Source organism: Rousettus aegyptiacus, unplaced genomic scaffold, assembly GCF_014176215.1.
Source record: "Rousettus aegyptiacus isolate mRouAeg1 unplaced genomic scaffold, mRouAeg1.p scaffold_m13_p_6, whole genome shotgun sequence".
Classification (NCBI taxonomy): Eukaryota; Metazoa; Chordata; class Mammalia; order Chiroptera; family Pteropodidae; genus Rousettus; species Rousettus aegyptiacus.
Genome location: NW_023416309.1, coordinates 719,225 through 746,960, shown reverse-complemented (window position 1 = coordinate 746,960; position 27,736 = coordinate 719,225). Strand labels below are relative to the sequence as shown.

At 36.7% G+C, this 27,736-nt stretch overlaps 1 protein-coding gene across 1 annotated transcript; it reads left to right on the top strand.

Annotated features, from left to right (window-relative positions):
- CUNH10orf53 (chromosome unknown C10orf53 homolog) lies at nt 1-26,537 on the top strand. The gene is made up of 3 exons (XM_016140930.1): nt 1-97; nt 25,392-25,511; nt 26,176-26,537. The coding sequence occupies exons 1-3, from the start codon at nt 1-3 to the stop codon at nt 26,238-26,240; spliced, it is 282 nt and encodes a 93-aa protein (XP_015996416.1). The 3' UTR covers nt 26,241-26,537.
- Nucleotides 26,538-27,736: the final 1,199 nt, after the last annotated feature.

Below are 27,736 nucleotides of genomic sequence, written 5' to 3'. Positions count from 1 at the left end.
ATGCCCAGGAACGCGCTGGTCATCTTGCGCTATGGTCCTTACAGTGCAGCTGGCCTATCTGTGGAGCACCGTACCTTCCGCCTGGAGGGCCTGCAAGGTGGGCAGCAAGGGCCATGGGCCACCCAGCTTCGTGTGCCCAGGTATACCCTACCCTCTGAGCATCCATGCAGGCTGTATGGTCTGCCCAGACGTTTTTCCTTCCTCAGACCCAAGTGCCACCTACTCTGGAAAACCTTCTCTGAGGCCTCATTGCCCCAGAATGATTTAGCGTCTTCCTCTGGCTTCCACTGCTTCACTGTAAGAGTGGAAAGAAACATGAGCTTTGAGTCCACTGGGTGCCAGGCAGTTTACATGAATTACCTGGATAGAAAGAATTACATGCCCTGCTTTACGCATTGGGAAATTGAAGATGAGGAATAGTAAGAGACTCTTCCAAGGTCATATGACTGGCTGGAAAATGCATTTATTCCTTGATCATTCATTCACGCAATAAACCTTTACTGAGCATTTAATACGTGTCAGACACTTTTCCAGGTATCAGGTATATGCTGATGAACAAAGATGTATATCTTTGTATATCTTTGAAGTGACCTCATTGCTGACTACTAATTGAAAATAATGCTAAGCTTTTGACAGAGGAATGTAATCATAGTGAGCCCTGTCACTGGCCACAATGGAAAGAGAGAGGGGAAAGATCTGAAAAAGGTTATTTGCTGGAATTCCATTTGAGTTGAGCTTTAAAGGGTAGGGAGAAACCAACCAGGCTGAAAGAGAGAGAGAAGAAGAGAGAGAAGAGAGAGAGAGAGAGAGAGATAGACTAGAGAGAGAGAATGAGGAAGAAGAGAAGTAAAGGCCAAGATGGAATTGAATGATTCTTGCCTTACTTCCTTCCTTCCTCTTACTTCCTTCTTTGTCCACTTCCCCTCCCCCTACCTCCCGCCTCCGCTCTCCATCCCTCATCTCTCTCTCTCCGCCCCCCCCCCGTCCCCCTCCTCCCTCCCCCAGCCCAGCACAGAAAAGAAAGAAAGAAAACTTTCTAAATGGAGGGACTAATATCTGCAAAAGCTGGACACGTGGTGAACAAATTATGTATTTGTTGAACTAATGGAAAGATGAGGATGGAGAGGTTGACAGGGACCTGATTCTGCAGGGCTGAATAAAAGTTTTAGACATAGAGATGAAACCATGGCTGCCGTGAGAAGAACAGATTAGAGGAGGCCAAGAATGAAAGCATAGAAACAAGCCTGGGGAGAGATGATAGTAGCTTGGACCAGGACAGCCATAAAAGGGTGGTGGATTAAAGTAAAAGTAATGCTACTCCCTAAAGAGATGGAGATAAGAGGCAAGGGTCAAAAAAACTGTCCTGTGAATCCAGTCTGTTCTGGCTTGAGTCAAGTGCTGATGGATGGAAATGCCCTACACTAAAATTGAGAACATTAAAGATGTTCAGCTGGAGGAACATGCTCCACTTTGGACATCATTAAACTTCATGTGCTCTCAACTATGTAGGTGGAAGTATTGAGTCAGCTCAGCAGTTCTGGAGTTCAGAGAAAAAGGTTTGACCTGGAGATAGAAAGGTATGGTTATTGACTTGGGGAGAATCTATAGAATGAGAAAAGAGCCCAGGACTGAGTCTTCATAAACTCCATTAAATGACCCAAAACCAGAATCTTCCAGGGAAAATGCTGTGGGAGTCCAGAGGACACAAAATCAGCAATAAGGGAAGGCCTCCTGGAGGACATGGCATTTGAGTTCTGTTTTAGAGAATAGGAAGAATTTCAATCAGAAGAGAAAATTGCTTTCTCTGAGAGAAGAATTGATTGAGAAATTTCTGTTTTAAGTAGCTTGTGTTATTTGGTGATGCTTAAAATGTTTTGTAGTGTTGGCTAAAGACACTACCTAAATAACTGATTTTTTGCTTCTTCCCCCTCTGATGAACGCCAACTTTTAATTTGAGCCTTTTTACTGCCCATCTCTAAGCTTTTGACTTTTGCAGACTTTTTTTTTTACTTCACCCCAGCCCTAGGGGCTACAAGCTCCTCCTTCCCAACCAACTCACATTTTCTTAGTTTAGCTATTTTTTTCTTTTTCTTTTTGTAGTATTTTTTACTGTGGTAAAATAGATATAATATAAAATTTCCCAGTTTAACTAATTTTAAGTGCCATTAATGGCATTCAAAATGTTACATAACCATCACCACTACCTATTTCCAAAGTTTTTCAATACCCCAAACAGAAACTCTACATCCACTAAGCAATAATTCTCTCTCCTTCTCTCCCCACAGCTCCTGCTAACCTCTAATTTATTTTCTGTCTCTATAAATTTGTTCATTCTAGATCCTTTATGTGAGTAAAACTATACAATATTTATCCTTTTCTATCTGGTTTATTTCATTTAATATAACATTTTGAAGTTTCATCCATGTTATTACATGTATTCATATTTCCTTCCTTTTAATGGCCAAATAATATTCCATTGTTTGTATATCTGACATTTTTGTTTATCCATTCATCTGTTGATGAACACTTCACTGTTTCCATCTTTTGGTTATTGTGAATCCTGCTGCTATGAACATGGATACACAAATATCTGAGTCCCTGTTTTCAATTTTAGAGGGTGCTATATGCCTAGGAATAAAATTGCTGGGTCATATGGTAAGTCAATGTTTAACTTTTGAGAAACTGTCAAACTATTTTCCACAGAAGCTGCACCATTTTACATTCTCACCAGCAACATGTGAGGATTCCAATTTCCCTATATTGTAGCCAACACTTGTTATTTTTAAAAAAATTATAGCCATTCTAGCATGTACAAAATGCAATCCTATTGTGGTTTTTATTGGCACTTCTCTAGTAACTAAGATGTTAAGCATTTTTGCATGTGCTTATTGGCCATGTGTGTATCTTCTTTGAAAAAAATGGCTATTTAAGGTCTTTGCTCATTATTTCATTGGATTTTTCCTTTTGTTGTTGATTTAAGAGAGTTCTTCATATTTTCTAGGTACAATGATTTGCAACATTTTCTCCCATTCTGTAAATTGTCTTTTCACTTTCTTTTGTGTGTGTGTATCTTTTTTTTCTGATTTTATTGAAATATAATAGATAATTAGTTGCTCATATTACATTGTACAATTCAATGAGTTTTTTTTTCAATTATAGTTGGCGTGCAATAGTGTATTAGTTTCAGTTGTACAGCATAGTGATTAGAGATCTATATAACTCAGAAAGTGATCACCCCACTAAATCTACTACCCCTATCCCCACTTACATGTTATTACATTATTAACTATTTTCCTTATGCTACACTTTATATCTCCATGTCTATTTTGTAACTACCCATTTGTACTTCTTAATCCCTTTCCCCTCTTTTGTCATTCCCCCAACCCCTCTACCATCTAATAGTCCTCAATATATTCTCTGTATCTATGAGTTTATTTCCATTTTTGTTGTTGTTGAATTTGTTCTTTAGATTCCATGTGTACGTGAAATCATGTGTTACTTGTCTTTCTCTATCCGACCCATTTCAATTAGTGCAATACCCTCTAGGTCCGTCAAGGTAATATTTTTTTCCATCCCCTTCCTTTTAGTCTGTGTGTGTCCTTTAACCTGAAGTGAGTCTCTTGTAGATAGCATATGTAGGGGGCTTGTTTTCTTATCCCTTCAGTCACTCTATCTTTTGGTTGGAGCACTTAATTCTTTTCCATTTGAGGTACTTGTTGATAGGAATGTAGTTATTACCATTTTTTATTCCTGTTTTTGATACATGTTTTTTTCTTCTTGTATTTCTTATAATACTGGCTTGATGGTGATAAATTCCTCTAGTTTATTTTTATCTGGGTAGCCCTTTATCTGTCCTTCGACTCTAAATGATAGGCTTGCTGGATAAAGTATTTTTGGTTGTAGATACTTGGTTTTTCATCACGTCAAATATTTTGCGCCAAGCCCTTCTCTGTCTTGCGTGGTTTCTTTTGAGAAATCAGCTGCCAGTCTTATGGGTGCTCCCTTGTAGGTAACTAACTGCTTTTCTCTTGCTGCTTTTAAGAGTTTCTCTTTGTAGTTAATCTTTGGTATTCGAATTATGATGTGTCTTGGTGCGGGCCTCTTTGGGTTCTTCTTTCTTGGGACTCTCTGAGCTTCCTGGGTTGTATGTCTATTTTCTTGACCAGGCAAAGGAAGTTTCCATCATTATTTCTTAAAACAGCTCTTCAATGCCTTGTTTTCCTTCAGATACCTCTATGACATAGATATTTTTACATTTAATAATATCTTATAGGCTCCTTAAATTATTATTATAGTCTTGGTTTTCTTTTCTTGCCATTCTGACTGTCTTTGATTTCTCCTTCTCTATTCTCCATATCAGTGGTTTGATCCTCTTCTTTATCCACTCTGTTTATTTCCCCTAATATACTCTTCATCTCAGATAGTGTATTTCTCATTTCTGACAGATTCCCCTTTAAAATTTCCATTTACATTTTTATGCTTTTTATCTTTTTGTTAAAGTCATCACTGAATTTATCTACACTTCCCCTAAGTTCATGGAGCATGCGATTTGAACTCTGCATCTGTTAGATTGCTTGACTCCATTATTCCTGGATCTCTGTTTTGTTCTCTCATACGGTTTCTGCTTCTTTGTCTTCCCATTCGGCTGCCTTCTGTGTCTGCTTCTATGTACTAAGCAAAGCTCCTAAGTCTCCTGGTCTTATTAGTGCCTCTTTGTGTAGTAGGTGTCTAGTGGCACAGTCCTGAGAGGAATTCAGCTGCAGGACAAGTTTAGCCCCAGCCTGTGCCTCTACAGGGCCACCTGTCAAGATTCAGCAAGCAATCCACAGATGCTGTGCTTATAGTTGCCTCAAGAAACCACACCAGAGACCAAGGTCTGCTGATACCAGTATGAGTCTTAACACTGCTCAGGAAGGAGCACCAGACTCACAGAGGACACAATAGGGATGTGGCTTGGGTGGAGCCGCAATTTACAGAAGGTGGAGTTTCAGGGACTCCTCTGGGCTAACCAACCTCTGTTGTCCAGTTTAATGATGTCTGAGCTATGGCGGCACTGTGTCTGCACGCTGAGGCAGGGATGGCTCAGAAGAACAGTGGATACCAGCAGCACTTCTGCCTGGGAGAAAGCTTTGCCTCCAGCCCTTGCTCAGACAACTCAGCATTCCCTGATAAGTCTTTGGTGCTCCCCAGCAGCCGAACAGACACTAGTGCTCAGAGCAAGCAAGTCCATGACCACAGAAGTCCACTTGCAGACACGGTCCCTTTAAGAGGCGTCTGTAGCTGCCTGTGGCCACTGCCACAGCTCTGTCCCAATCAGCCACTTGGGACCAGGCAACCTCACATCTTTGCCCCCTTCTTCCTTCTACTATTGCAGGCTGATTAATTATTTTTCTCCCTAGTTGTAGTGCTTCCGTTCATCTGGATCCCAAGTGACTTTCCTTGCTGTTTGCTCTGTGTTTCTGTCACAACTTTGATTTGGTCACAAGAGGGATGAACAAAAGATCTATCATCTACGCAATTTTTTCCCTCCGACCATCTTTTCACTTTCTTAATAGTGTCCTTTGCTGCACAAAAGTTTTTAATTTTCTGAAGCTCAGTTTTTCTGTTTTTCCTTTTGTTGCTTGTGCTTTTGGTATTTAAGAAATCATCGCCAAATCTAAGTTATGCAGAGTTGTCCATATTTTTTTCTAAAAGTTTTATAATTTCTAAATCTAGATATAGTATATGAGAAGGGTCCAACTTCATTTAAAAGATGTTCAGATGGCAGAGTAATAAATGCTGTGCTTGCCTCCTCCCATGACCACATCAAAATTACAACCATATTATAAAACAATCACCCTGAAGAATCACCTGATTCTAGCTGAAAAAGAATTCTTATAATTAAGGATATTAAAAAGAAGCCATGGCAAGACTGGTGGCAGGGGGCAGAGATACAAAACAGGCAGGTTCCATACCCACAGTACAGCAATTAAGAAACCAGTGTGTGGGAGGAGGAATAACTCAGCTGTGGATGTCCCTCCTGAGGAACAAGGAGTCCCAGCTACACACCAGGCTCCCAGCCCTGAGCATCACTTCCAGGAAGAAAAGTCTTCATAACATCTGGCTATGAAAATCACTGGGGAATGAGATGGAGAGCTGTTGGAATTTTGAGGGGCCCGTGCATGGACTCCTTCACTCAAAAACTCAATTGCTCTGGGCTCCAGCTCAGGAAAACAGCTCAAAAAATGGCAAGCACTTATGGAAAGGTAGTAAATTGACTAGCTTCAGGGTAAGGGCTGGAGGGATGGGTCAGGGCAGCTCTCTCCTGGGGGAAGTGATGACAAGTGATGTTGTTTCTTTATTGAACACCCCACCCACTCAGCTGGCCATAGTAAAGGCACCAAATCTGAGCTCTCCATTAATCTGGATAACACCATTTGCCATGCCCTGGTGATTCCCTGAGACCCTGCCCTGCCCAGCTCACCTGATGGGTTAAGCTGCTTCCAGGAGCTTTTCCGCAAAAGCAGTGTGCTTCAGCTGACACTGCAGATTTTCCTAAAATCTCTTAAAAGCCCACACACCTTAAAGAAGCAGCAGACATCTATACCTCTTGCTAAGTGGCCTAAATTCTAGCACAAGCAGTGAAGTTCTCAACTTGTATTGTAACTTACATCAGGTAGCCTTAAGACTAGCATAAGCTGCTGTAAGTGGTAGCTAGAAAAACAGCCTCAATTAAGTAGCCACAAATCTGGCCCAAGTGGTGCATGGCCTTAGCTCACAGTGTGATACCCATCGAAGGGTGCCAAGCCTAGATCTAGTGGCAGCTGGCCTCAGTTCTCAGCATAGCTTTTCCCAAACACCACTAAGTCCAGAACGAGTGGCAACCAACTGCAAATCACTTTGTAGCTCCCACCAGGTAGCTCCAAGCTGGACATAAATGGCAGCTCACCTTGGCCTGCACCAGAGCTCTTCCCAAGAGGCCCCAAAACCAACACACTTGGTGGCCAGCTTCAGACCACACCAAAGTACCACCCAAACAGCTCCATAAAACAGCGCACCTGAAAGGTGGACTTGGCTGATACCAGAGCCCCACTACAGTCACTGCTGCACTGTGGGGTCAGCTCTACACAGCAGCTTGTCCCTTGTAGTCATAGCCAGCCCTCACAGACAATCACCCTTAAGGCCAATTCCACCCACTAATTTGCAAACAGCAATCAAGACTCAACTACAACAGGAGGGTACATACAACACACAAGGGACACCCCTGGAACACCCTGTTCAGGTGACCAGGGAGACTGTGTAACTGGGCCTCATAGGACACCTGCTAGATAAGGCTACTCTGCCAAGACTGGGAGACATAGTAGATCTACCTAATACATAGAAAGACACACAGGGAAGTAGACAAAATGAGGAAACAAAAAAAAACATGTCCCCAGTGAAAGAACAAAACAAAACTCTAAAAAAAGAACTAAACAAAAAAGAGACAATCTACCAGGTACAGTGTTCAAAACACTGGTTATAAGAATACTCAATGAACTTAAGAGAAGAACAGATATATTCAGTGAGAACTTACACAGAGATAAAAAACATAAAAAAGAACCAGTCAAAAATGAAGAATGTAATAACTGAAATGAAGAATACATTAGAGGGAATCAATATCAAATTAGATAAAGCAGGGATCAAATCAGCAATCTAAAAGACAAAGTAATGAAAATCACCCAACTGGAACATTAAAAAAAATGTTTTTAATGATAATAGTTTAAGAAACTTCTGGACAACATCAAGTATACCAACATTTGCATCACAGGGGTACCAGAAGGAGAAGAGAAAGGGCAAGGGATTGAAAACCTATTTGAATAAATAATAATGGAAAACTTCCCTAACCTGGGGAAAGAAATAGACATACAAGTCCAGGGAGCAGAGAGTCCCACACAAGATGAATCCAAAGAGGCCCACACCAAGATACATCATACTTAGAATGTCAAAGGTTAAAGGACAAAGAATTGTTAAAGTAACAAGAGAAAAACAATTCGTTATGTACAAGGGAGTTCCCATAAAACTGTCAGATGATTTTTCAATAGAAATTTTGCAGGCCAGAAGGGAATTACACAAAATATGCAAAGTAATGAAAGGCAAAGACCTACAATGAAAATTGCTCTACTCAGGAAGTTTATCATTTAGAATCAAAGGAGAGATAAAATTTTTTCAGATAAGCAAAAGCTAGTTTAACCCCACTAAACCAGTATTACAAAAAACATTAAACAGACTTATTTAAGAAGAAAAGAAAAGATCAAAAATATGAATAAAAATATAGGAAAGAAAAATTTCTCAGTGACAAAGGCGAACAGTAAAAGCAGTGGATTGATCAACTATAAAGCTAGTACAAATGTTAAAAGACAAAAGTAGAAAGATAATGTGTAATTATGACAATAAATTAGGGAATACACATGCACAAAATAAGTAGAAAATTATGACAAAAATATAAATGTGGTAAAGGTAAGCAAAAATTGAAGTAATTTATAATGCATTTGAACTTAAACAAACATCAACTTAAAATAGACTACTGTAGACATGGTTTTGCATATATGAAGCACATGGCAACCACAAACAACATCTGTAAGAAACATAAGAAATAAAGAAACATAGAAGAAATAAACATATAAGAAGCAACAGTATAGAAAGTAATCAACACACAAGAAAAGAGAGCAAAGAAATAAGAAAGAAACAGAGAAAACTACAAAAAAATTCAGGAAACAATTCATAAAATGGCAATAACTACATAGCTATCAACAACTACGTTAAATGTAGATGAACTAAATGCTCCAGTCAAAAGACATAGGGTTCAATGTATATATATATATTTAAAAAGACCCATATATATGCTGCCTACAAGAGATCCACTCTAGATAAAAAGACACATACAGACTGAAAGTGATAGAAAGGGATAGAAAAAGATATTTCATGTAAATAAAAATAAAAGAAAGTTGGGGTAGCAATATTTATATCACACAAAATAGACTTTAAATCAAAAGCTGTGTCAAGAGACAATGAAGGACATTTCATAATGATAAAAGGATCAATCCAATAAGAGGATATAACTCTTGTCAAAATCTGTGCATCCAGCATAGGAGCAGCTAAATATATAAAGCAAATATTGGCAGACAAAAAGGGAGAGATTGGCAGTAAGACAATAATAGTAGATGACTTTAACATTCAATTTACATCAATGCATAGATCATCCAGACAGATAATCGATAGGAAAACAGTGGCCTTAAATGATACATTAGACCAGAAAGACTTAATTGATGTTTTTAGAGCATTTCACTGAAGAGCAGCAGAATATAAATGTTTTTCGAGCACATACAGAACATTTTCCAAGACAGAGCACATGTTAGGTCACAAAACAAGTCTCAATAAACTTAAGAAAATTGAAATTATATCAAGCATCTTCTCTCTGATCACAGTGGTATGAAACTAGAAATCAATTACAAGAAGAAAACTGAAAAACACACAAACATGTGGCAGCTGTATAACATGCTACTAAATAATGAATGAGTTAACAATGAGATCAAGGTAGAAATCAAAAGATACCTAAAGACAAATGAAAATAAAAACACAACAACCTCAGATGTATGAGACACAGTCAAAGCAGTTGTAGGAGGGAAACTCACATCAATAAAATGTTATTCCAAGAAACAAGGAAAAATCTTAAATAAGCAATTAATCTTGCACCTAAAAGAACTAGGAAAGAAGAACAAACTAAGCCCAAAGTGAGTAGAAGGATGGAAATAATAAAGATTAGTGTAAATAAACAAAATAGATTCTGAATAAAAAGAAAAGAAAAAAAGTCAATAAAACCAAGAGTTGGTTCTTTGAATGGATAAACAAAATTGATAAACCTTTAGCCAGACTCATCAAGAAAGAGAGAGAGGACTCATCCCAAATAAGTAAAATCAGAAATGAAAGAAGAGAAGTGACAACTAACACCATAGAAACACAAAGGATTATAAGGAAATACTCTGTGTTATTATATGACGACCTGGAAAAATTGGATAAATTTCTAGAAACATGCAATCTTCCAAGACAGAGTTAAAAAGAAACAGAAAGTCTGAAAAGACTGAATACTAATGAAATCAAATCAGTAATCAAAAACTCTGCACAAACAAAAGTCCTGGACAAGACGACTTCACAGGTAAGTTTTAATAAAAATTCAAAGAATTAACACCTATCCTCAAACAATTCCAAAATATTGAAAAGGTAGGAAGGCTCCCACGTTCAATTTACAAGGCCAGCATTACCTTGATTCTAAAATCAAAGACATTACAAAAAAAAGAAAATTATAGACTGAAATCCCTGATGAATATAGATGTAAAAATTCTTAATAAAGTATTAACAAAGTAAATTCAGCAATACATTTAAAAGATTGTACACCATGATCAAATGGGATTTGTTACTGGAATGCAAGGTTGGTTTAATATCAGCAACTCAATTAATATGATATACCACATAAACAAAATGAATAATAAAAATCATATGATCAATCAATAGATGCAGAAAAAAACATTTAACAAAATCCAACATTCTTTTATTATAAAAATTATCAGCAAAGTAGAGATAGAGGGAACATATCTCAATATAATAAAAGCCATATATGACAAACCCACAGCCAACATCATACTCAACAGTGAAATGCTGAAAGCTTTTCCTTTAAGATAAGAACAAGACAAAGATTTCACTTTTGCCACTTCTATTTAACATAGTATTGGAAGTTCTAACCACAGCAATCAGAAAAGAAAAATAAATAAAAGACATTTATATTGGAAAGAAAAAAGTAAAACTGTCATTATTTGCAGATGACATGATACTATATAGAGAGAACCCAAAAGATTCCACCAAAAAAACTATTAAGATTGATAAACAAATTCAGTAAAGTAGCAGGATACAAAATTAATATTCAGCAATTGATTACATTTTATACACCAATAAACTATCAGAAAATAATTAAAAAACAATCCCATTTATGATTGCATCAAAAAATAAAATACCAGGAATAAATTTTACCAAAGAAGTAAAAGATCTGTACTTGAAAAATTATGAGACATTGAAAGAAATTGAAAAAATATATATAAATACAAATTGAAAACAGAATATCACCTCACGCCTGTCAGAATGGCTATCATCAATAAATTAACAAAGAACAAGTGTTAATGAGGCTGTGGAGAAAAGAGAGCCCTCGTGCCCCATTGGTAGAACTGCAAATTGGTGCAGCTACCATGGAAAACAGTAAGGTGGTTTCTCAAAAAAAAATAGCGATAGAACTGCCTTATGACCTAGCAATTCCATTTCTGGAAATTTATTCAAAGAAATTCAAACATTAATTCATTGTAACATTATGTTCATTGCAACATTATTTACAATAGCCAAGATGCGGAAGCAACTAAGTGCCAATCACTACATGATTGAATAAAAAAATTGTGGTATTCAATGGAATAGTCAATGAAATGTTATTCAACCATGAAGAAGAATGAAATCTTGCCATTTGCAACAACATGGATGGACCTAGAGGGTGAAATAAATCAGAGAAAGACAAATATCACATGAATTCATTTATATGTGTAATCTAAAAAACAAACAAACAAACAAACAAAACAGAAACAGATTCATGGGTACAGAGAACAAACTGATGATTTCCAGATGGAAGGAATGTTGTGGGGCTGGCAGAAAAAGGTGAAGAGATTAAGATTAAGAAATATGAGTTGATAGAGACAAAATAGTCATGAGGATGTGAAGCATAAGGAATATAGTCAATAATATCGTAATAACTACATATAGTCCCAGGTTGTATTAGATAATTTGGGGGATTGTCTCATAAATTATATATAAATATCTAACCACTATGCTGTACACCTGAAACTAATATAAAGTAATATTGAATGTCAACTCTAATTAAAAATAATAATAATAATAAAAAACAAAACAAATGAACAAACAAAACAAAAGCAAATTCATAGATTCAGAGAACAAATTGGTGGTTGCCAGATGGGAGGACATCTGGGTGGAGAAGTTGAAGGGATTAAGAAGTACCAATTGGAGGTTCTAAAAATAGTCAAGCAGTGTAAAGTACAGCATGGAGAATATAGTCAATTATATTATAATAACTATTTATTAGGTCAGTAGTGGACTTATCAGGGTGATCACTTTGTAAGTTATATAAATGTCTAGTCACTATGTTGTGTACATGAAAATAATATAATGTAGTATGTAAATTGCAATTGAAATGTAAAAAGAAATTAAAATATTTATGTGGCTATCTTGTTTTTCCAGTACCATTTGTTAAAGCAACTGTTCTTCATCCGTTGAATAGTCCTGGCATTCATGTCCAAAACCAATTGACCATAGATGTGGTGTTTTATTTCTGCACTCTCAATTCTATTCCATTGGCTTATATGTTTATCCTTAAGACAGTACCACGCTCTTTTGATTATGTAGCTTTAGTAAGTTTTGAAATGAGAAAGTGTGAAAACTTCAAGTTCTTTCTTCCTCAAGATTGTTTGGGCTCTTCTGGTCTCTGAAATTCCCTTTGATGTTGTGGAGTTTTTCCATTTTTGAAAAAAAATCATCAGGATTTTAAAAGGGATTGTATTAAATACGTATAACATATAACATATAATTGTCCCTTGAACAATGCAGGGGTTAAGTGTGCTGACTTGCCATGTAGCCAAAAAACTAAATATAACTTTGACTCCCCGAAAACTTAGTTATCCCTCAGTTTATGTGACAAAATGGTCCCAGAACACCTCCACCCTGCCACCTCCCCTGCCACATGGATCAAGATTTGCATCTCTTTGGGTAAATATTTTCCAAAGTGTCTTATTTTTTTTAGATGCTATTGTAATTAGAATTGTTTTCTTAATTACCTTTTCTTAATTACCTGTTCATTGCTGGTATAAAGAAATACAACTGACTTGTATATTGATTCTGTATCTTTAAACTTTGTTGGTTTCATTTATTAGCTTAAATGATATTTATGTGGACTCCAGGATTTTCTAGATATAAGATCATGCCACCTGCAAATAGAAGTAATTTTACTTCTTATTTTCCAATTTATATGCCTTTTATTTCTTTTTCTTGCCTAATTTCTCTAGCTAGAAGTTCTAGTACTATGTCAAATAGAAGTAGCTAAAGCAGGCATCCTTGTCTTGTTCTTGATTTTAAGAGAAAAGCTTTCAGCCTTTCTCTATTGAGTATGATATTAGCTGTTGATATTTCATATATGGACTTTATTGTGGTTATCTTCTATTCTGAGTTTTTAAGTATTTTGAATCATGAAAAGTTGGATTTTGTCAGAGACTGGATCAACTTAGATAATTATGTGTTTTTGTTTCCTTCATTCTATTAATGAGATATATTACATTTATTGATTTTCGTATGTTGGGCCACCCTTGCATTCCTAGGGTAAATCCCGCTTGGTCATAGTGTATAAACCTTTTACTATGTTAGTTTTATTTGTTATTTTATTGCTGAGGCTTTTGAATTAGGTTTCTTAAAAGATATTGGTCAGTAGTTCTCTTTTCTTATAGTGTCTTTGTCTGGCTTTGATATCAGGATAATGCTGCCCTCATAGAATGAGTCAGGAAATGGTAGTTCTTTTCTCTTAAATTTTTGGAAGAGTTTGAAAAAGACTAGCATTAATAAATGTTTGGTAGAATTCATGATGAAGCCATCTGCTCTTGGGCTTTTTTCTTCACTGGGAAGTTTCTGAGTATTGATTCAATCTTCTTACTAATTACAGGTCTGTTTAGATTTTCTGTTTCTTAAGTCTGTTTTGGTAGTTCTATGTTTCTAGGAATTTGTTCATTTCATGTAGATTATCCAGTTTGTTGTGCATAGTTGTTAATAGTATTATAACTCTTTTTATTTTTGTATTATAATCCTTTTTCTACAAAGTCAGTTGCGATGTCCCCTTTTTTATTTATTATTTTAGTTATTTGAGGCTTCTCTCATTTTTTATTAGTCAATCTAGCTGCAGATTTGGCAATCAACAAACCGACTTTTGGTTTTGTTGATTTTTTAATTGTTTTTGTTTTATGTTTTGTGTATCTCCAGTATAATCCTTATTATTTTGTTCCTTCTGCTAGCTTTGGGTTGGGTTTGTCTTTTTCTAATTTCTTAATCTGTACAGTCAGATGATTGATTTGAAATCTTCTCTTTTAGTGCAGGCATTTACAGCTATAAATTTCCCTCTGAGCACTGCTTTCACTACATCCTATAAGTTTTAATATGTTGTTTTTCTTTTTATTCCTCTCAAGATATTTTCTAATTTCTCTTGTGATTTCTTCATTGACTCATTGATTGTTTAAGAGTATGTTATTGAATTCCCAAATATTTGTGATTTTTCTAAATTTCCTTCTGTTATTGATTTCAAGCTTAATTTTGTTGTCAGCAGAAATGATACTTTATAAGTCTTCATTATTTTAAATTTTATTTAGACTTGTTGATTTGTGGCCTAAAATATGGTCTATTCTGGAGAATAGAATGTTCCATGTACACTTGAGAAGAATATGTACTCTATCTTTGGTGGAGTGTTCTATTTATGTTAGGTCTACTTGGTTTATAATGCTGTTCGAGTCCTCTGTTTCCTTATTGATATTCTGTCTAGATGTTATTGAAAGTAATCTATCAAAGTCTCCAGCTATTGTAAAACTATTTTCTCCTTTAATTCTGTCAATCTTTGCTTTATACATTGTGGGGCTCTGTCATTAGGTGTATATATGTTTATAATTATTAGTCTCCTTAACAGATTGAAATGTTTATTAATGTTTATTAAAATATAATGTCCTTATATAATGTCCTTCTTTGGCTCTTCTAATTTTTTTTTTACTTAAAATTTAGTTTTTCTGATAATAATATAGATAACCTAAGTCTCTTTTGGTTGTTATTTGCATGGAATATCTTGTCCATCCTTCCACTTTTAATCACCTGTGCCTTTGTATCTTGAGTGAGTCTCTGGTAGATAGTATATAAATGGATTATCCTTTTTTATCCATTATGCCCAACTCTTTTAATTAAAGATGTAATCTATTTACATTTAAAGTAATTACTGATAAGGAAAGACTTACTTCTTCCATTTAGTTATTTGTTGTCTATATGTCATATCTTATTTTTGCTTCTCAATTCCTCCATTACTGTCCTTTTAAAATATTTAGTTGATTTTTTGTACTGTACCATTTTTATTTTATTTTTTCCTTTTTAGTATATTTTTAAATTATTTTCTTTGTGGTTACCTTGGGAATTGCAATAAACATTCTAAACTTATAACAACCTAGTTTAAATAATACAAACTTGGTTTTCACTAGCATACAAACAATCTGCTTCTATACATCTCCATCTTTCTCACTTTATATCATTATTGTCATCTTCATTCATTGTGTACCCCTTAACATAGATTTATAAATATTGTAGCATTCATTTGCCTTTTAAATCATACAGGGAAAAAAAGAGTTACAAATCAAAAGTGCAGTAACAATTACTTTTGTATTTACTTCTACTTCTACCTTTATCAGTGTTCTTTATTTCTTTGTATGGATTTATGTTGCTCTCTAGTGTCCTTTCATTTTAGCCTGAAGGACTTCTTTTAGCATTTTTTGTAGAGTCTATTAGAAACAAGTTCTATAAGCTTTTAATTTTTCCTTCATTGTTGACGAGTAGTTTTGGCATACATAGTATTCTTGGTTGACAGTTGTGATGCTTAGTTTTTTTGTGTCAATTTTGTGGCTAGGCTATGGTGCCCAGTTATTCGATTAAACACTAGTCTAGATGTTTCTGTGAAGGTGTTTTTTTTAGGTATGATTAACATTTACAACCATGAGGCTATATATAAAGAAGAATACCCTCAATCAAGTGGGTAAGCCTCTACCAACCAGTTGAAAAACTTAAGAAAAAAGACTGAGGTTATCCAAAAAAGAAATTCCCCCATAAAACTGCAACATAGAACCACTGCCTGGGTTTCCTGATCTGTGGAATTCAGAATCAAGTCTGCAACATCAACTCGTACCTCAATTGCCACTCCTTCAGAGTTCAGATTTATCAACTCTCACATTATATAAGCCGATTCTTTAAAATAAATACCCGCCCCTTACCTTGGCGGACTCCCTCCTCTCTCTCCTTCTGTCTCGGACTATATATATGACCTGTTAGTTCTACTTCTCTGGAGAACTCTGACCAATAAATACACTTTTTCTTTCGGCCTTTTAAATACGTCATTCCACTGCCTTTTGGCCTTCATGGTTTCTGATGAGAAATCATTTAGTCGCTAATTTTATACATGACAAATCACTTTTCTTTTGTTCCTTTCAAGATTCTTTCTTCATCTTTTGACAATTGACTGAAATACATCTCCATGTGGATCTCTTTGAATTGATCCCTCTTGGAGTAAGTTGAGTTTCTTGAATATGTATTTTAATCTTTCATCAAACTTGGAAAGTTTCAACCATTATTCCTTCAAATATTCTGTCTTCCTCTTTTTCTTTTCTCCTTCTGAGATTTCCATTGTGTGTATGTTTGTACATGTAATGGTATCCCACATGTTCCTTAGGCTCTGTTCATATTTTTAAAATAATTGTTCTTTCTATTTCTCAGACTCAATAATTTCAACTATCCTGCATTCAAGTTTACTAATTCTTTCTTTTGCTTGCTCAAATATATAGGTGAATAGCTCTAGAGAATTTTTTTTTTTCAGTTATCATAGTCCCCTCTTATCTGTGGTTCTACTTTCCACAGTCAACTGCAGTCCAAAAACATTAAGTGGAAAATTCCAGAAATAAAAAAATAAATACACAATTCATAAGGTTTAAGTTAAGCACCATTCTGAGTAGCATGATGAAATTTTACATTATCCTGTTCCATCCCACCCAGATGTGAATCATACCTTTGTCCAGTGTATCCACACTATATATATTACCCAGTCATTAGTCACGTAGTAGCCACCTTAGTTATCAAATCAATTATCATGCCACTGCAGGCTTGTATTCAAGTAACCCTTATTTTTACTTAATAATGACCCAAAAGCACAAATGTTGTGATGCTAGCAATTCAGATACATAAAAAAGAAGCCATAACATTCTTCCTTTAAGTGAAAAGGTGAAAGTACTTGACTTAATTTTTTTTAAAAAAAATCATATTCTGAGATTGCTAAAATCTATGGTAGAAACAAATCTTCTATCTGTGAAATTATGAAAAAGAAAAGAAAATTTGCTAGATTTGCTGTCACACCTCAAACTGCAAAAGTTACAGTAACAACGCATGATAAGTGCTTGATTAAGCAATCAAGATGGAAAAAGCATTAAATTTGTAGGTAGAAGACATGGACAGAAAACATATTCTAATTGACAACAACTGTTGCACCAGAAAGTATTGAGCCTATGTGAAGACTTCAGCAAAGGATCCCTGAAATGAGTGACCACATTCACATAACTTTTATTATAGTATATTATTATAATTATTTTATTTTATTATTAAGTATTTTTGTTAATCTCGCTATCCCTAATTTACAAATTAAATTTTATGTATGTGTAGGAAAAAAGCATAGTGTATATAGGGTTTAGTACTCTCTATTGTTTCAGGCATCCACTGGGTAACTTGGAATGTATCCTCTATTGATAAGGAAAGACTACTGCATTGTATTTTTCAACTGCAGAATTTCCATTTGGTTCTTTTTAAAAATTTCTCTTTATTGATATTCTTGTTTTGTTCACATTTCATTTCCCTTGTTTCCTTTAGTGTTTGTCTATGGTTTACTTTTGCTTTTTAGCCTAAGATAGCATTAAGATAGTTAATTTAAAGTAAGTCTAATGTCTGGATTTCCTCAGAGACAGTTTTTGTCGATTTATTTTTTTCCTGATATTTTCCTGTTTCTTTATATGCTTTTTAAATTTTTTGTTGAAAACTGGATTTTCAAATATTATAAGGTAGTAATTCTGAAAATCAGATTCTCCCCTTTCCCCAGGGTTTTCTGTTCTGAATTGCTGAAGTCTTAGCTTTTGTTCAGCCAGTGTTTCAACAGAGATTTCCATGAACGCTATCAGCTTTAAAACAAAACAAAATAAAACAAAAAGCCTCAAAGGTTCTTTATGTGTTTGCTCTAATTGAGGCACTCTTTTAACACTTATCCAGGCTATTTACAATACCTCAGCTTTTACGTCCTGTTTTCATAGATCAACCAGTGGTGAAAGCTTAGGATCTTCCCAAGTCTTTTCTGAGCTTGCATCCTGTTCTGGGCACTCACTTGGCTTTCAAATCCCCCAGTCTACACGAGTGCTTTTAAATGCTCTAATTCCCAAAGAAGCTCTCTCCCTAGCTATTTCTCTCAGGCTTTATGAGATTTATTGTACATCTCAATAGTTTTTTGCCCAGAGAGCTACAAATTTTCATTTGCCTTACAATGTTTTTGAGTAATGCCCACAGCTTTTTTACCCCGTGAGAGTTCTGAGTTAGGTGAAACAAACAGGAGTGTCAATCATTTAGGTAGCAGTCCTACAGGTTAGAACAGACAACCACAGGATTTTACAAATAAGGTCTGCTTTGCTCTCCCTCTTCAAACAAGGACCAGGGTCCCAAACTGCAACAAGGGCTGCTATCTTGAAGACTGTCATCAAGCCAGGGAGGATGTGACAAAGATGCCACGATGCTTTCTTACCAGTTTAAAGTTGCCTTTTACTTGATTCAGCATTCACTTGTTTACCACCTTTTACTATTTTCCAAAGTTCATAGAATGTTGTTTCTGACAGTTTCTGGTTGTTTTTTTTTTTTTTTTGACATTTCTGTAGGTGATTGGCAATATAGAGCTGCCTATTCTGCCACTTTGCTGACATCTACAGACACTTCTTAATTGTTTCTTTGCTGCCATAATCAGCCTGACTATAGAGAGTTCAACTCGATCACTTACATACCAAGAATTATATTAAACAGAATGCATAAGTGAATATTTTGTTATAATGTACAATTTACAAGTTTTAGGGTGTAAAGACTTCCCATCTCATTTTATACAAATCCTGTCAGCTCTGCTGGTCACCTCCCCCTGGTCACTTGTCTCCTGCTTACATTCTTGTCTTTGTTGGCAAAGACAAGGCTCTGAACTTCAACTAGTTTTGAATTGGTCTCCACCCTTTAATAATTGTGTGACCAAAGTCAAGATCAAGTTATTTTACCTTTCTGAGTCTTCATTTACTTTGAGGTAAAATGGGAGAAAAACCCTACCTCACAAAAGTGAAATTCCAAAAAGCGAATGCAGGTAGAGTCATGAACACCATACCTGCATATAGTAAATGCTCAATGAGTATTGGTTCTCATTATTCTAAGGATGGGGGTAACTGGGAAGGGGAGGAGGAAGTAACTTGTGGAATGTTGGCAAACAGCAAGCAGCTGGATCTGCCTAGAGGAAGGTGTACAGCAAGAGAGACAGGCCTTGACAAAAGGGAGCCAGGAAAGTTTCTTGAGCTAAATAATGATGAGATCAAGGATGTGCTATAAGAGGCTAATTCTGAAGGAAGAGATCTGGGGAGGAAAAGTGAAGGGATATGAATTATTAAGAAATATTAATAGGTTAGAAATTATAGTCTGTATTTCAGGAGAAAGATGAAGGCAGATTTGAGTCAGAAGTTGTTATGATTTTAAAGGATATCTATATGCTGATGACTCCCAAATTTATATCTCCATTTAGGACCCCTTACTGTCATTGAAATGTTTAGTAGGCATCTCAGACTAATATGTCTAAAATTTCCAAACTGGCTCCTAATACTCTCCATGGTTTCAGGCATCCACTGGGTGTCTTGAGATGTATCCCCCCTGGATAATGGAAGACTGCTGTGCAGGAGAACAGCCCATCTTTCATTCTTTCCATCTCAGTTAATAGCAGCTCCATTCTTTCAGTTACTCAGGTCAAAAACCTTGAAAGCATCTTTTTCTCCTCTTTCCCTCACACTCCTCATTTAGTCTAACAGAATATCCTATTAGCTCTATCTTCAAAGCATCCAGACAGAATCTGACCACTTCTTACCCTTCTTACGACTACCCTCCACCTTTGTATCCAAGCCACCAATCATCTCCTACCTGGATCACAGCCCTGGCCTCCTCTCTTAGCTCCCTAGGGCCACTCTTATCCCTGGAAGTCTGTTCTCATCATCAAAGCCAGGTGGTGCCATTAAATCTGAATCAGAGCATGGCCCATGCCTCTGAGAATATTCTGGTGATTCCCAGATCACTAAAGATAGAAACCAAAGGCTTCAATTAGCCTACCAGGCTCCTGATGACTCTCCTGAACTGATTTCCTCCCAACACTATTAACTTTCCCCCCTTGCTCACTCTTCCACAGCCTCACAGGCCTCATCACTGACCCTTGAACACTCTTAGTACACTTTCATCTCAGGGCTTGGCAGTTGCTCCACCTGGAACACACTTTTCCCAGATTCCTACACAGCCCTCACTATTCACTCTCTTTGAGCCTTCAGGTCTTTCTCAAAAGTCACTTTGAGATATGCCTTCCTTGAGCATCTCTATTAAAATTGTCAACACTTCCCCATGTCTCCTTCTTTCATATCTTCCTTCTTGCCTCTTAGTTTTTCTTGGTGCTTATAAATGTCTAACACGACATATATTTCACCTATCTAGCTTGTTATCCTTCTCTTCTATTGGAATGTATGCTTCAGGGGAAATACTTCCCATCTCCAGGTTCTCTCCTACCTCTGCACCCCTCTGAGGGACCACTGCCAATTTCTGGAGGCACAGAAAGCAAGTGACACGAGAATTTTAAGAAGAAAATGGTCAATGAGTACCAAACTGTTAAACAGAAGTGATCTCTAGAAAAAGATGAATTCATGGTTGATGAAAGACTTAGAAGAGTGTTCTCAAAGACTTGCTATAAGAGGGTAAAACAGCACAGTAACTTTGGAGGGCAACTTGGCAGTGTCTTAAAATTTAACCATATGCTGGGAAATCAGGTATGCCATTTCTCAATTTTACACACATACACATGCACACACACACACACACACACACACAAACTTGCACGTGTATGCAGAGGAATGCACATCAATGTTTCTTGCAACATTTCTTGGTGACAGTGAAAAGTGAGAAAAAAGAAACGAAAAAATAAATGGCTGAATAAATTGTAGTACATGCATCACATGAAATGCAATGTAGCAGACCTATGTATATTGACAGGGTTAGAGCACTACAACATAGTGTTAAGGGAATATAGTGTGCTCCTAAATTCCATGTACACTATGATCCCACTTCCATTGAAAAAGGCAAAAAGGGGAAAAGAATTTTGGGTAATTTAAATATTTTTGTCCTTTACTTTTCGATAATTTTTAAGCTTTTAAAAAATCGTGGGTCTATTACCCCAACAAACTTAATTAAAAAAAAAAGAAAAATAATAAAATAAAATTATAATATAAATTTTAAAAAATCATGGGTCTGCATTATGTTTATAACCTGCTAAAAATTTTAGAGCTTAAAATATTTATTTTTACCAGCAGAAGTATTTTTAAAAAGCAAGAAAGGAGATGGGTCAGAGTATCCATCTGCTGAGAGAAGTCAGGAAGAACTGGGAGGGCCATTGAATGTGCTGATGGTTCTTCACCTCTGAGAGCACAGGTTCAGGAGAAGGTGGGCTGAGGGTTTAACTGTAGGAGGTAGAGGAGTGAGCAGACATGAGAAAGTAAAGCGCACAGGCAGCTCTTCCCACAGTCAGGGAGGAGAGGAGTATTTTGAAAAGATCAAGGGGAGAATTTTCATGATTGAAGGAGACTTGAGTATTGCAAAGTATCAGCAGGTGGTTGATTTTTAAAGTTAGTTTTGTATATTTCTGAATGATAATTCATATTATACTGGCAGCCAACATTTACTGAAGGCCAGCAACAAATGTCAGGGTGTTAACAGAAGCAGATTAGAGAGCATCAGTTCTGCCCTCCCTGTCCCATGCTTCCCTACCACTTTGGACTTGACACTAACATCACAACAAGCACAGAATGGTGCATTTGCAGATCCTCATCTGAATTCTATGTATTTCTTTAAAAATCTTTGTTAGTTCTTTATCATTTCTTGAAGCCCTGCTGGCTTTGAAAATATGCTTGATCTTCCCTAAACTCACTATGCCTTAAGCAATCTGAACATTATAAAATCTCAGCAAATTATAATACAATATAATGGCTCAGCAAAAAAATGTCTCTACTATGACCTCAGTACAGAGGAAATTTAACTAATGCTTAACAAAAAGTTCTAAGTAATTTCCCTGGTCGTGGTTGCTTCTTACCTGTTGTATTTAAGTCTGCCAAATGACCCACTAAAGGGAACTAGAAGGAACTGACCCATAAAAATAGAGTTTGCCTTTATTTAGTTAAGATGCTATGAGTGCTGTCCTACCATCCCTAGCTATGCATTAGCTGCACATATTAATGGTCACTGGCATTGCACCTGTGCCAAAGAGAAAAGGGGGATATGGCTTGTCTGTCCGTTTGCCTTGACTCTCTAACCAGTAGTGTTTAAATCATTCACAGATGGTGCGCAATTTCACTAGCACTGAGAAGTGAGAGGCTTTTCTGTGTCCCTTAAGTTTACTCAGATCCCCCTTGAAGAATGAGGTGCCACTTCAAAGAGGCAGGCATTCTGCAGGTGGCCTTATAGCTTCTGGTTGATTTATGCTGGAGTTTAGCCACTGCCTCTGCAGACTTTGTTGCATGGCATATATTTATCTGACCTTTCTTTGAATAGACAACCCCATGGCAGCTCATAGGAAAAAAATGGGTCCTCCATGTAGAGAGGTGGCATTTGGATGAGCTGCAGGAATTCTGGTGCTTCTTCAAATTTGATCCCTTAAGCCTGCACTGGCCACCTTACTGCTGGGCTCAACACATCCTGGACTGATGAAAAGGGGCCGGTCTCCTAAGGGTGATATACGATCTAGACTCTGAGGTGCCTTATCGCTTTAATGGAGAATCAGACTTAAGTCACTCAGGGTCCAAAAGAGCCAGTGGAGGTGCCCAGTGTCATTATGAGCTTGTTTATTCAATGAGATTTATTAACAAGGGGCACTTAGGGGGTAAAGGAGTGTTGCGGTCAGTGAGGGAGATACATGCCCTTAAAGGCACTGAGAGCCCATGTTTTGTAATTATATAGAAGGTAAAGTGAGGAGTAATTTGCTCTCTTAAAAGGATTTTTTCTTGTTGGGCTTCACTCATTCAGGTATGAGGTGGACTCCCATTATTTGGCATACTCTACTTCCATAGGGTGGGTTACTCTATGAATCAAACCCAGTTTCTTAGATATACCTTACCACAAAAGAGTGGTAAGATATATATTATCATTGCTCTCTTAAAACAAATCCCAAACTCACATGCTACAGGAGGCTCAGTTGGATGGGGCCCTAAAGGAAAGGGCCATGGCAGCTGCAGGGTACACACTTAGACTGAAGTCACAGTGACCAGCCCCAAACAGAGCTTGTGCCCTCCTTCTTTCTAGAACCCCCAGGCCTTACGTAGTTGGTGTTGAGCATTAGTAAGATATATGGGGTGTAAGGTGGGAGTGGAGCAGCTGTTTTCTTCCCAAGAACATCTTCAGACAATGAAAATTCACAGTTATGGGGGCTGAATTGCCTCCCATCTACCCACTTGGGGCTTTTCCCTCTCCAGCTACACCTCTCCTCTCCTGAGGGGCTGCTGCTGGGGAAGTGTATGATCTCCATAAATCTCTGCCTGTAGAGATTTATGCTTTCTAGATGATCTGCTGGCCATTCCAAATTGGGTGGACTGCTTCATTTAAACAAGTCATTGGTCCAAGCTAAGTGCCTTCCTCCAAAGAAGTTTAAGAACAAGATGTTTAAGGAAGATCCAATAACATAAATATACCAAAGAAAAAGATGCAGGTGTTCTGTAGAGATTGGTGTTAGCTGACACAAGGTCAATTAGGGCCACCACTGGGTGCCCGAGTAGTGCTATCTTGCTAATGGAGATCCTCGCTGAGTTGCTTTCTGAAGTTCCTTTCCAGAAGTGAAATTAAAATCACACAATTAAAATGTTCACAGTTGGGGCTGGATGTTCTTGAACTGATTGAAAGGTGAAGAAGTGGACATGCCAACATTTTGAAAAAGCAATTGTCTCTGTAATTATATGCAATTAACTGACAATAACAGTTTTTCTCCATGTAAGGCTGATTGAAATGCTGACTTTAAAAAACATGCCCCTCACCTGATTTTTCTTTCCATCCTAACCAAAACTCTCACCAACGCATATAGACTGCTAAAGGTGATGATTTAGCATACCAACTCTAACACCAATGGGAAAGGTGAACACATCAAGAAAGTTGGGGAGAACCATGTTGGAGAAAATAGAGCTAGAGTCTGTTCAATGCACATTAATCCTCCTAAGCTTGCATTTCTACAACAGGGAATAAATCTAACAATTTTTCCATAGCTGATCTCTAGGGAAAGAGCCACTGAGTGTGATTCTAAAGGTGAGAATAAAAGTTTAGTCTATTCATTTTTTTTAAATGTCTTTTTATAATTATGATAGAAAATCTGAAAAATGATCAAAAAAATAAAGAGTTAAAGTTTTCATAATCTCACCACAGAGAGAGAACCACTGGGTATTTTCTTTTGTTCTATTACATATTTGTATTTTAATTAATATTGAGTATACATTTTATATACATTATATGTAGGCTAATTTTTGCCTATATTACAAATGCTTGTCTTGCTATTAAAAAAATCCTAAACATTTTTTGAAATATCCTAATAAAATCTCATCATATGGACTTCCCACTATCTACCTGACGACCCTCTTATTATTGGGCATGTAAGTTATTCACAGTATTTTGTTATTATAAAACTACAGAATGAAATATCTTGTTGCAAAAATCTGTAATTTTTATTTTTTCTTTAGGAAACTTTCTTGTAAGTGCAATTTCCTGGGTCTGAGATTAGAATCGTTTTTTAATTCTAATTTTTTGAGGGTTTAAAGGGGTATATACCATCAAAATGTACTCCAGGAAGATGACCAATTTATATTTTCATCAACAGGGTAAGAAGTTCCCAAATTCCACAAATTCCCTCCAACACTGAGTATTGTCTCTATAAAAAAAGTTAAAAAACTCTTCCTAGAAAAAACTCATATTTTCACAGATCATGTGGATCTTGGGCAAATTACAACCAATCCTTAAATATGCAGGTCTTTGGCTGTGCCTCTCAGAAAAGGTGAGAGCACACTGGGGCTAGTACCAGATAGGTGCCCACCAGGACAGCTGGATTATAAGCATGAGCAACTGCAGAGCAGACCAGCTGCTATCATGCATGAGGACATTTGCATATTAGGTTAATCTGGAGTCTGCATCCTATCACCAACTTTCCTCTTTGTTTTTTCCAGCTGTGCTGGCTGAAGATGGACACAAGGTCATTCTAGAGAAGATAGAAGACTGGAATGTGGTAGAACTCAAGGTGAATGAAGAAGTTGTCTTTCACTGCAACATCAAAGACTTGGAGTTTGGTAAATCCTTCCAACCAGCATTTTGCCTTCTCTGTTTCTAGTTGAAGTGGTCAATGTGTCATGCCCAGATTCAAATTGGGTTTCTTTCTGAGTCTTAAATTCTTACACAAAGGCCTGTGTTCCACGGCATGTGAATAAGTGCACCCTAAACCACACACAGTAAAATGCTTGATGCTCTGGGCTTCTTCCCATAGCATTAGGAAAAAAAGAGGGACAGAAAGAAAATGAAGTTTTAGCTCTAGATTCTAAATGACATGATGAGAATTTAGGGATAATAGGTTGTTTTGTTTTGGTTTTTGCATTTTTAATAATGTATGTTTTATTATTAGTTGCCTTCGAAACTGTTTTTGTTCCATTGGATTATTTTATCTAGGCTTGCTAGGACATAAATAATATGTCAGTAGTGCAGTGCCTTATCAGTAATGTTTTAAGAATTTCTTTGCCCTGAAGAACTTCTGGCCTGGCAGGCTGACACCTGGCATACCTCACCCTGCTCAGAAGTAAAAGCTTTTGCAATCCCCTAATAATCAATTAAAGGATAGTTAACTATTAATATCCCTGTATACTTTGAAAATATTCTCCTAGTGGAAGCTACGTGTCTGTCTTATATAGCATTAAATTGTATATAAAGCTGGCCACAAGAAAATTCTATCTATTTCCCTAGGAGGTGATGGTAAACTAGACCCTCTGTGCCAAGAGGCCAGAATAGCCGTGCTAAATGCCTACTGATCTCCTAGTTGGAACAAGCATCTTGTCAACAGAACAGCAACTGCCTCGGCCATTCTGTGATGCAAACAAAAGCAGCCATTTGGGCCATGGACTCTGGGCTCTACCAGTCAGAACAAGGAAATACCAGCCTTTCCCTCAGCCAGCACAGCATAGATTTTCTTACCTGACTGCAAAGAGATGAGGCCTACAAAAACAATAAAACCAATCATTTGCAGCATTTCAACCCATAGGGATAGCCCTCTAATATCAAGTACATGTTGAGCTGAAGGAAATAATAAAATGCAGTCTAATAACAAAGCTTCATCTCTTACTAATAACACATAGTTGCCAGAAGCATCTGAGATTCCATGCTGTAGTTAGCTAAGAGCTAGGAACAGGTAGAATTAAAGATGGGCAGAAGCAGATGGGCAGAAGGGAGAATAGTGGCCTTTGAAAATCTGAACCAAAAGTTAACGTCAGTATTTGGAAACCTGGCTAATCCTACAAGTTTATTTCTTGTTCCTAGTGAAATAATATTTTAAATGCTAATAGACAATTACCAAAAATCAAACTTTCAGTCATTCTCCTTTAAAACAAGAAAATTATCTGTCTTCTTTTACATTTAGCTAATCCAGCAGGCTGCTCTGAAGAGGGCCTGAAAGAGGCCAGGGCAGAAAGGGTAAAGTGGCTTCTCTAGCCCTCTGGAGGAAAAGACAGCCCCACAGAGTTAAAGAAGAGTTTTAGTTATAGTCATTGTAAAAATCATCTATGTCAAAATGATGGGGTTTTTTTTAGCTTTCAGATCTGTGCACCAAACTGCAGCATATAATCTTAGCTATAAAGAAAAGGGGAGAAATTCAGATATTGATCTAATAATGTTAAATCTGAAGTCACAGTAAGAAGGCATCACACCTTTGAAAGGAGAAAGATGGATTCTTGCACAGGAGACCCTGAGCATACATGGAAAGAAGGGCTTTCAGAGCTTCCAAAGGCGGCTACTGGCTCTGAGTTTGCACCCCTCAGGGAGATGGTTACCCTGCTCCCTGTGGCTTTGCTGCACCTGGAAAGCTATCTTTTCATTGCTCCAGGCAGCTTCAAACTTTAAAGGTGCCTAGGACTTGATATTGCTTGTACAAGTTCTTTCTCATATCTGAATGAAATAAAGGATATAATTTTCATTTTCAGCCCAAACTTCACTTATCAGATTTTGTTCAGAGATTATGAATCACTTAGGACTCTTTAGAAGTACTTAATCATCTTTACTGAGAGCCTGAGGTTAAAAAAAAATTCTTCCTCCTGGTGTCAGGTGCCAGTTTTCACACATCTGTAGCAACCCTAGATTTATTCCCCTTTCCTCAAAGACCACTAAGTTATTATAGATGTAGTATTCTGTCTTTGTTTTCATATAAACATTTTAGTACAAGAGAAATACATTTTCATACAGCAAAATGGAAAAATATAGGTAAGGATAAAATAAATGACAACATTTTGGTATATTTCATTTGGCATTTCTTCTA

What these genes read in the sequence shown, in the direction of transcription:
- CUNH10orf53 (XM_016140930.1), top strand. Translation starts at nt 1, where the DNA reads ATGCCCAGGAACGCGCTGGTCATCTTGCGCTATGGTCCTTACAGTGCA. An exon ending in CCGCCTGGAGGGCCTGCAAG is followed by an intron (nt 98 to 25,391) that starts GTGGGCAGCAAG and finishes TGTTTTTTCCAG; the next exon opens with CTGTGCTGGCTGAAGATGGA. An exon ending in CATCAAAGACTTGGAGTTTG is followed by an intron (nt 25,512 to 26,175) that starts GTAAATCCTTCC and finishes CTATTTCCCTAG; the next exon opens with GAGGTGATGGTAAACTAGAC.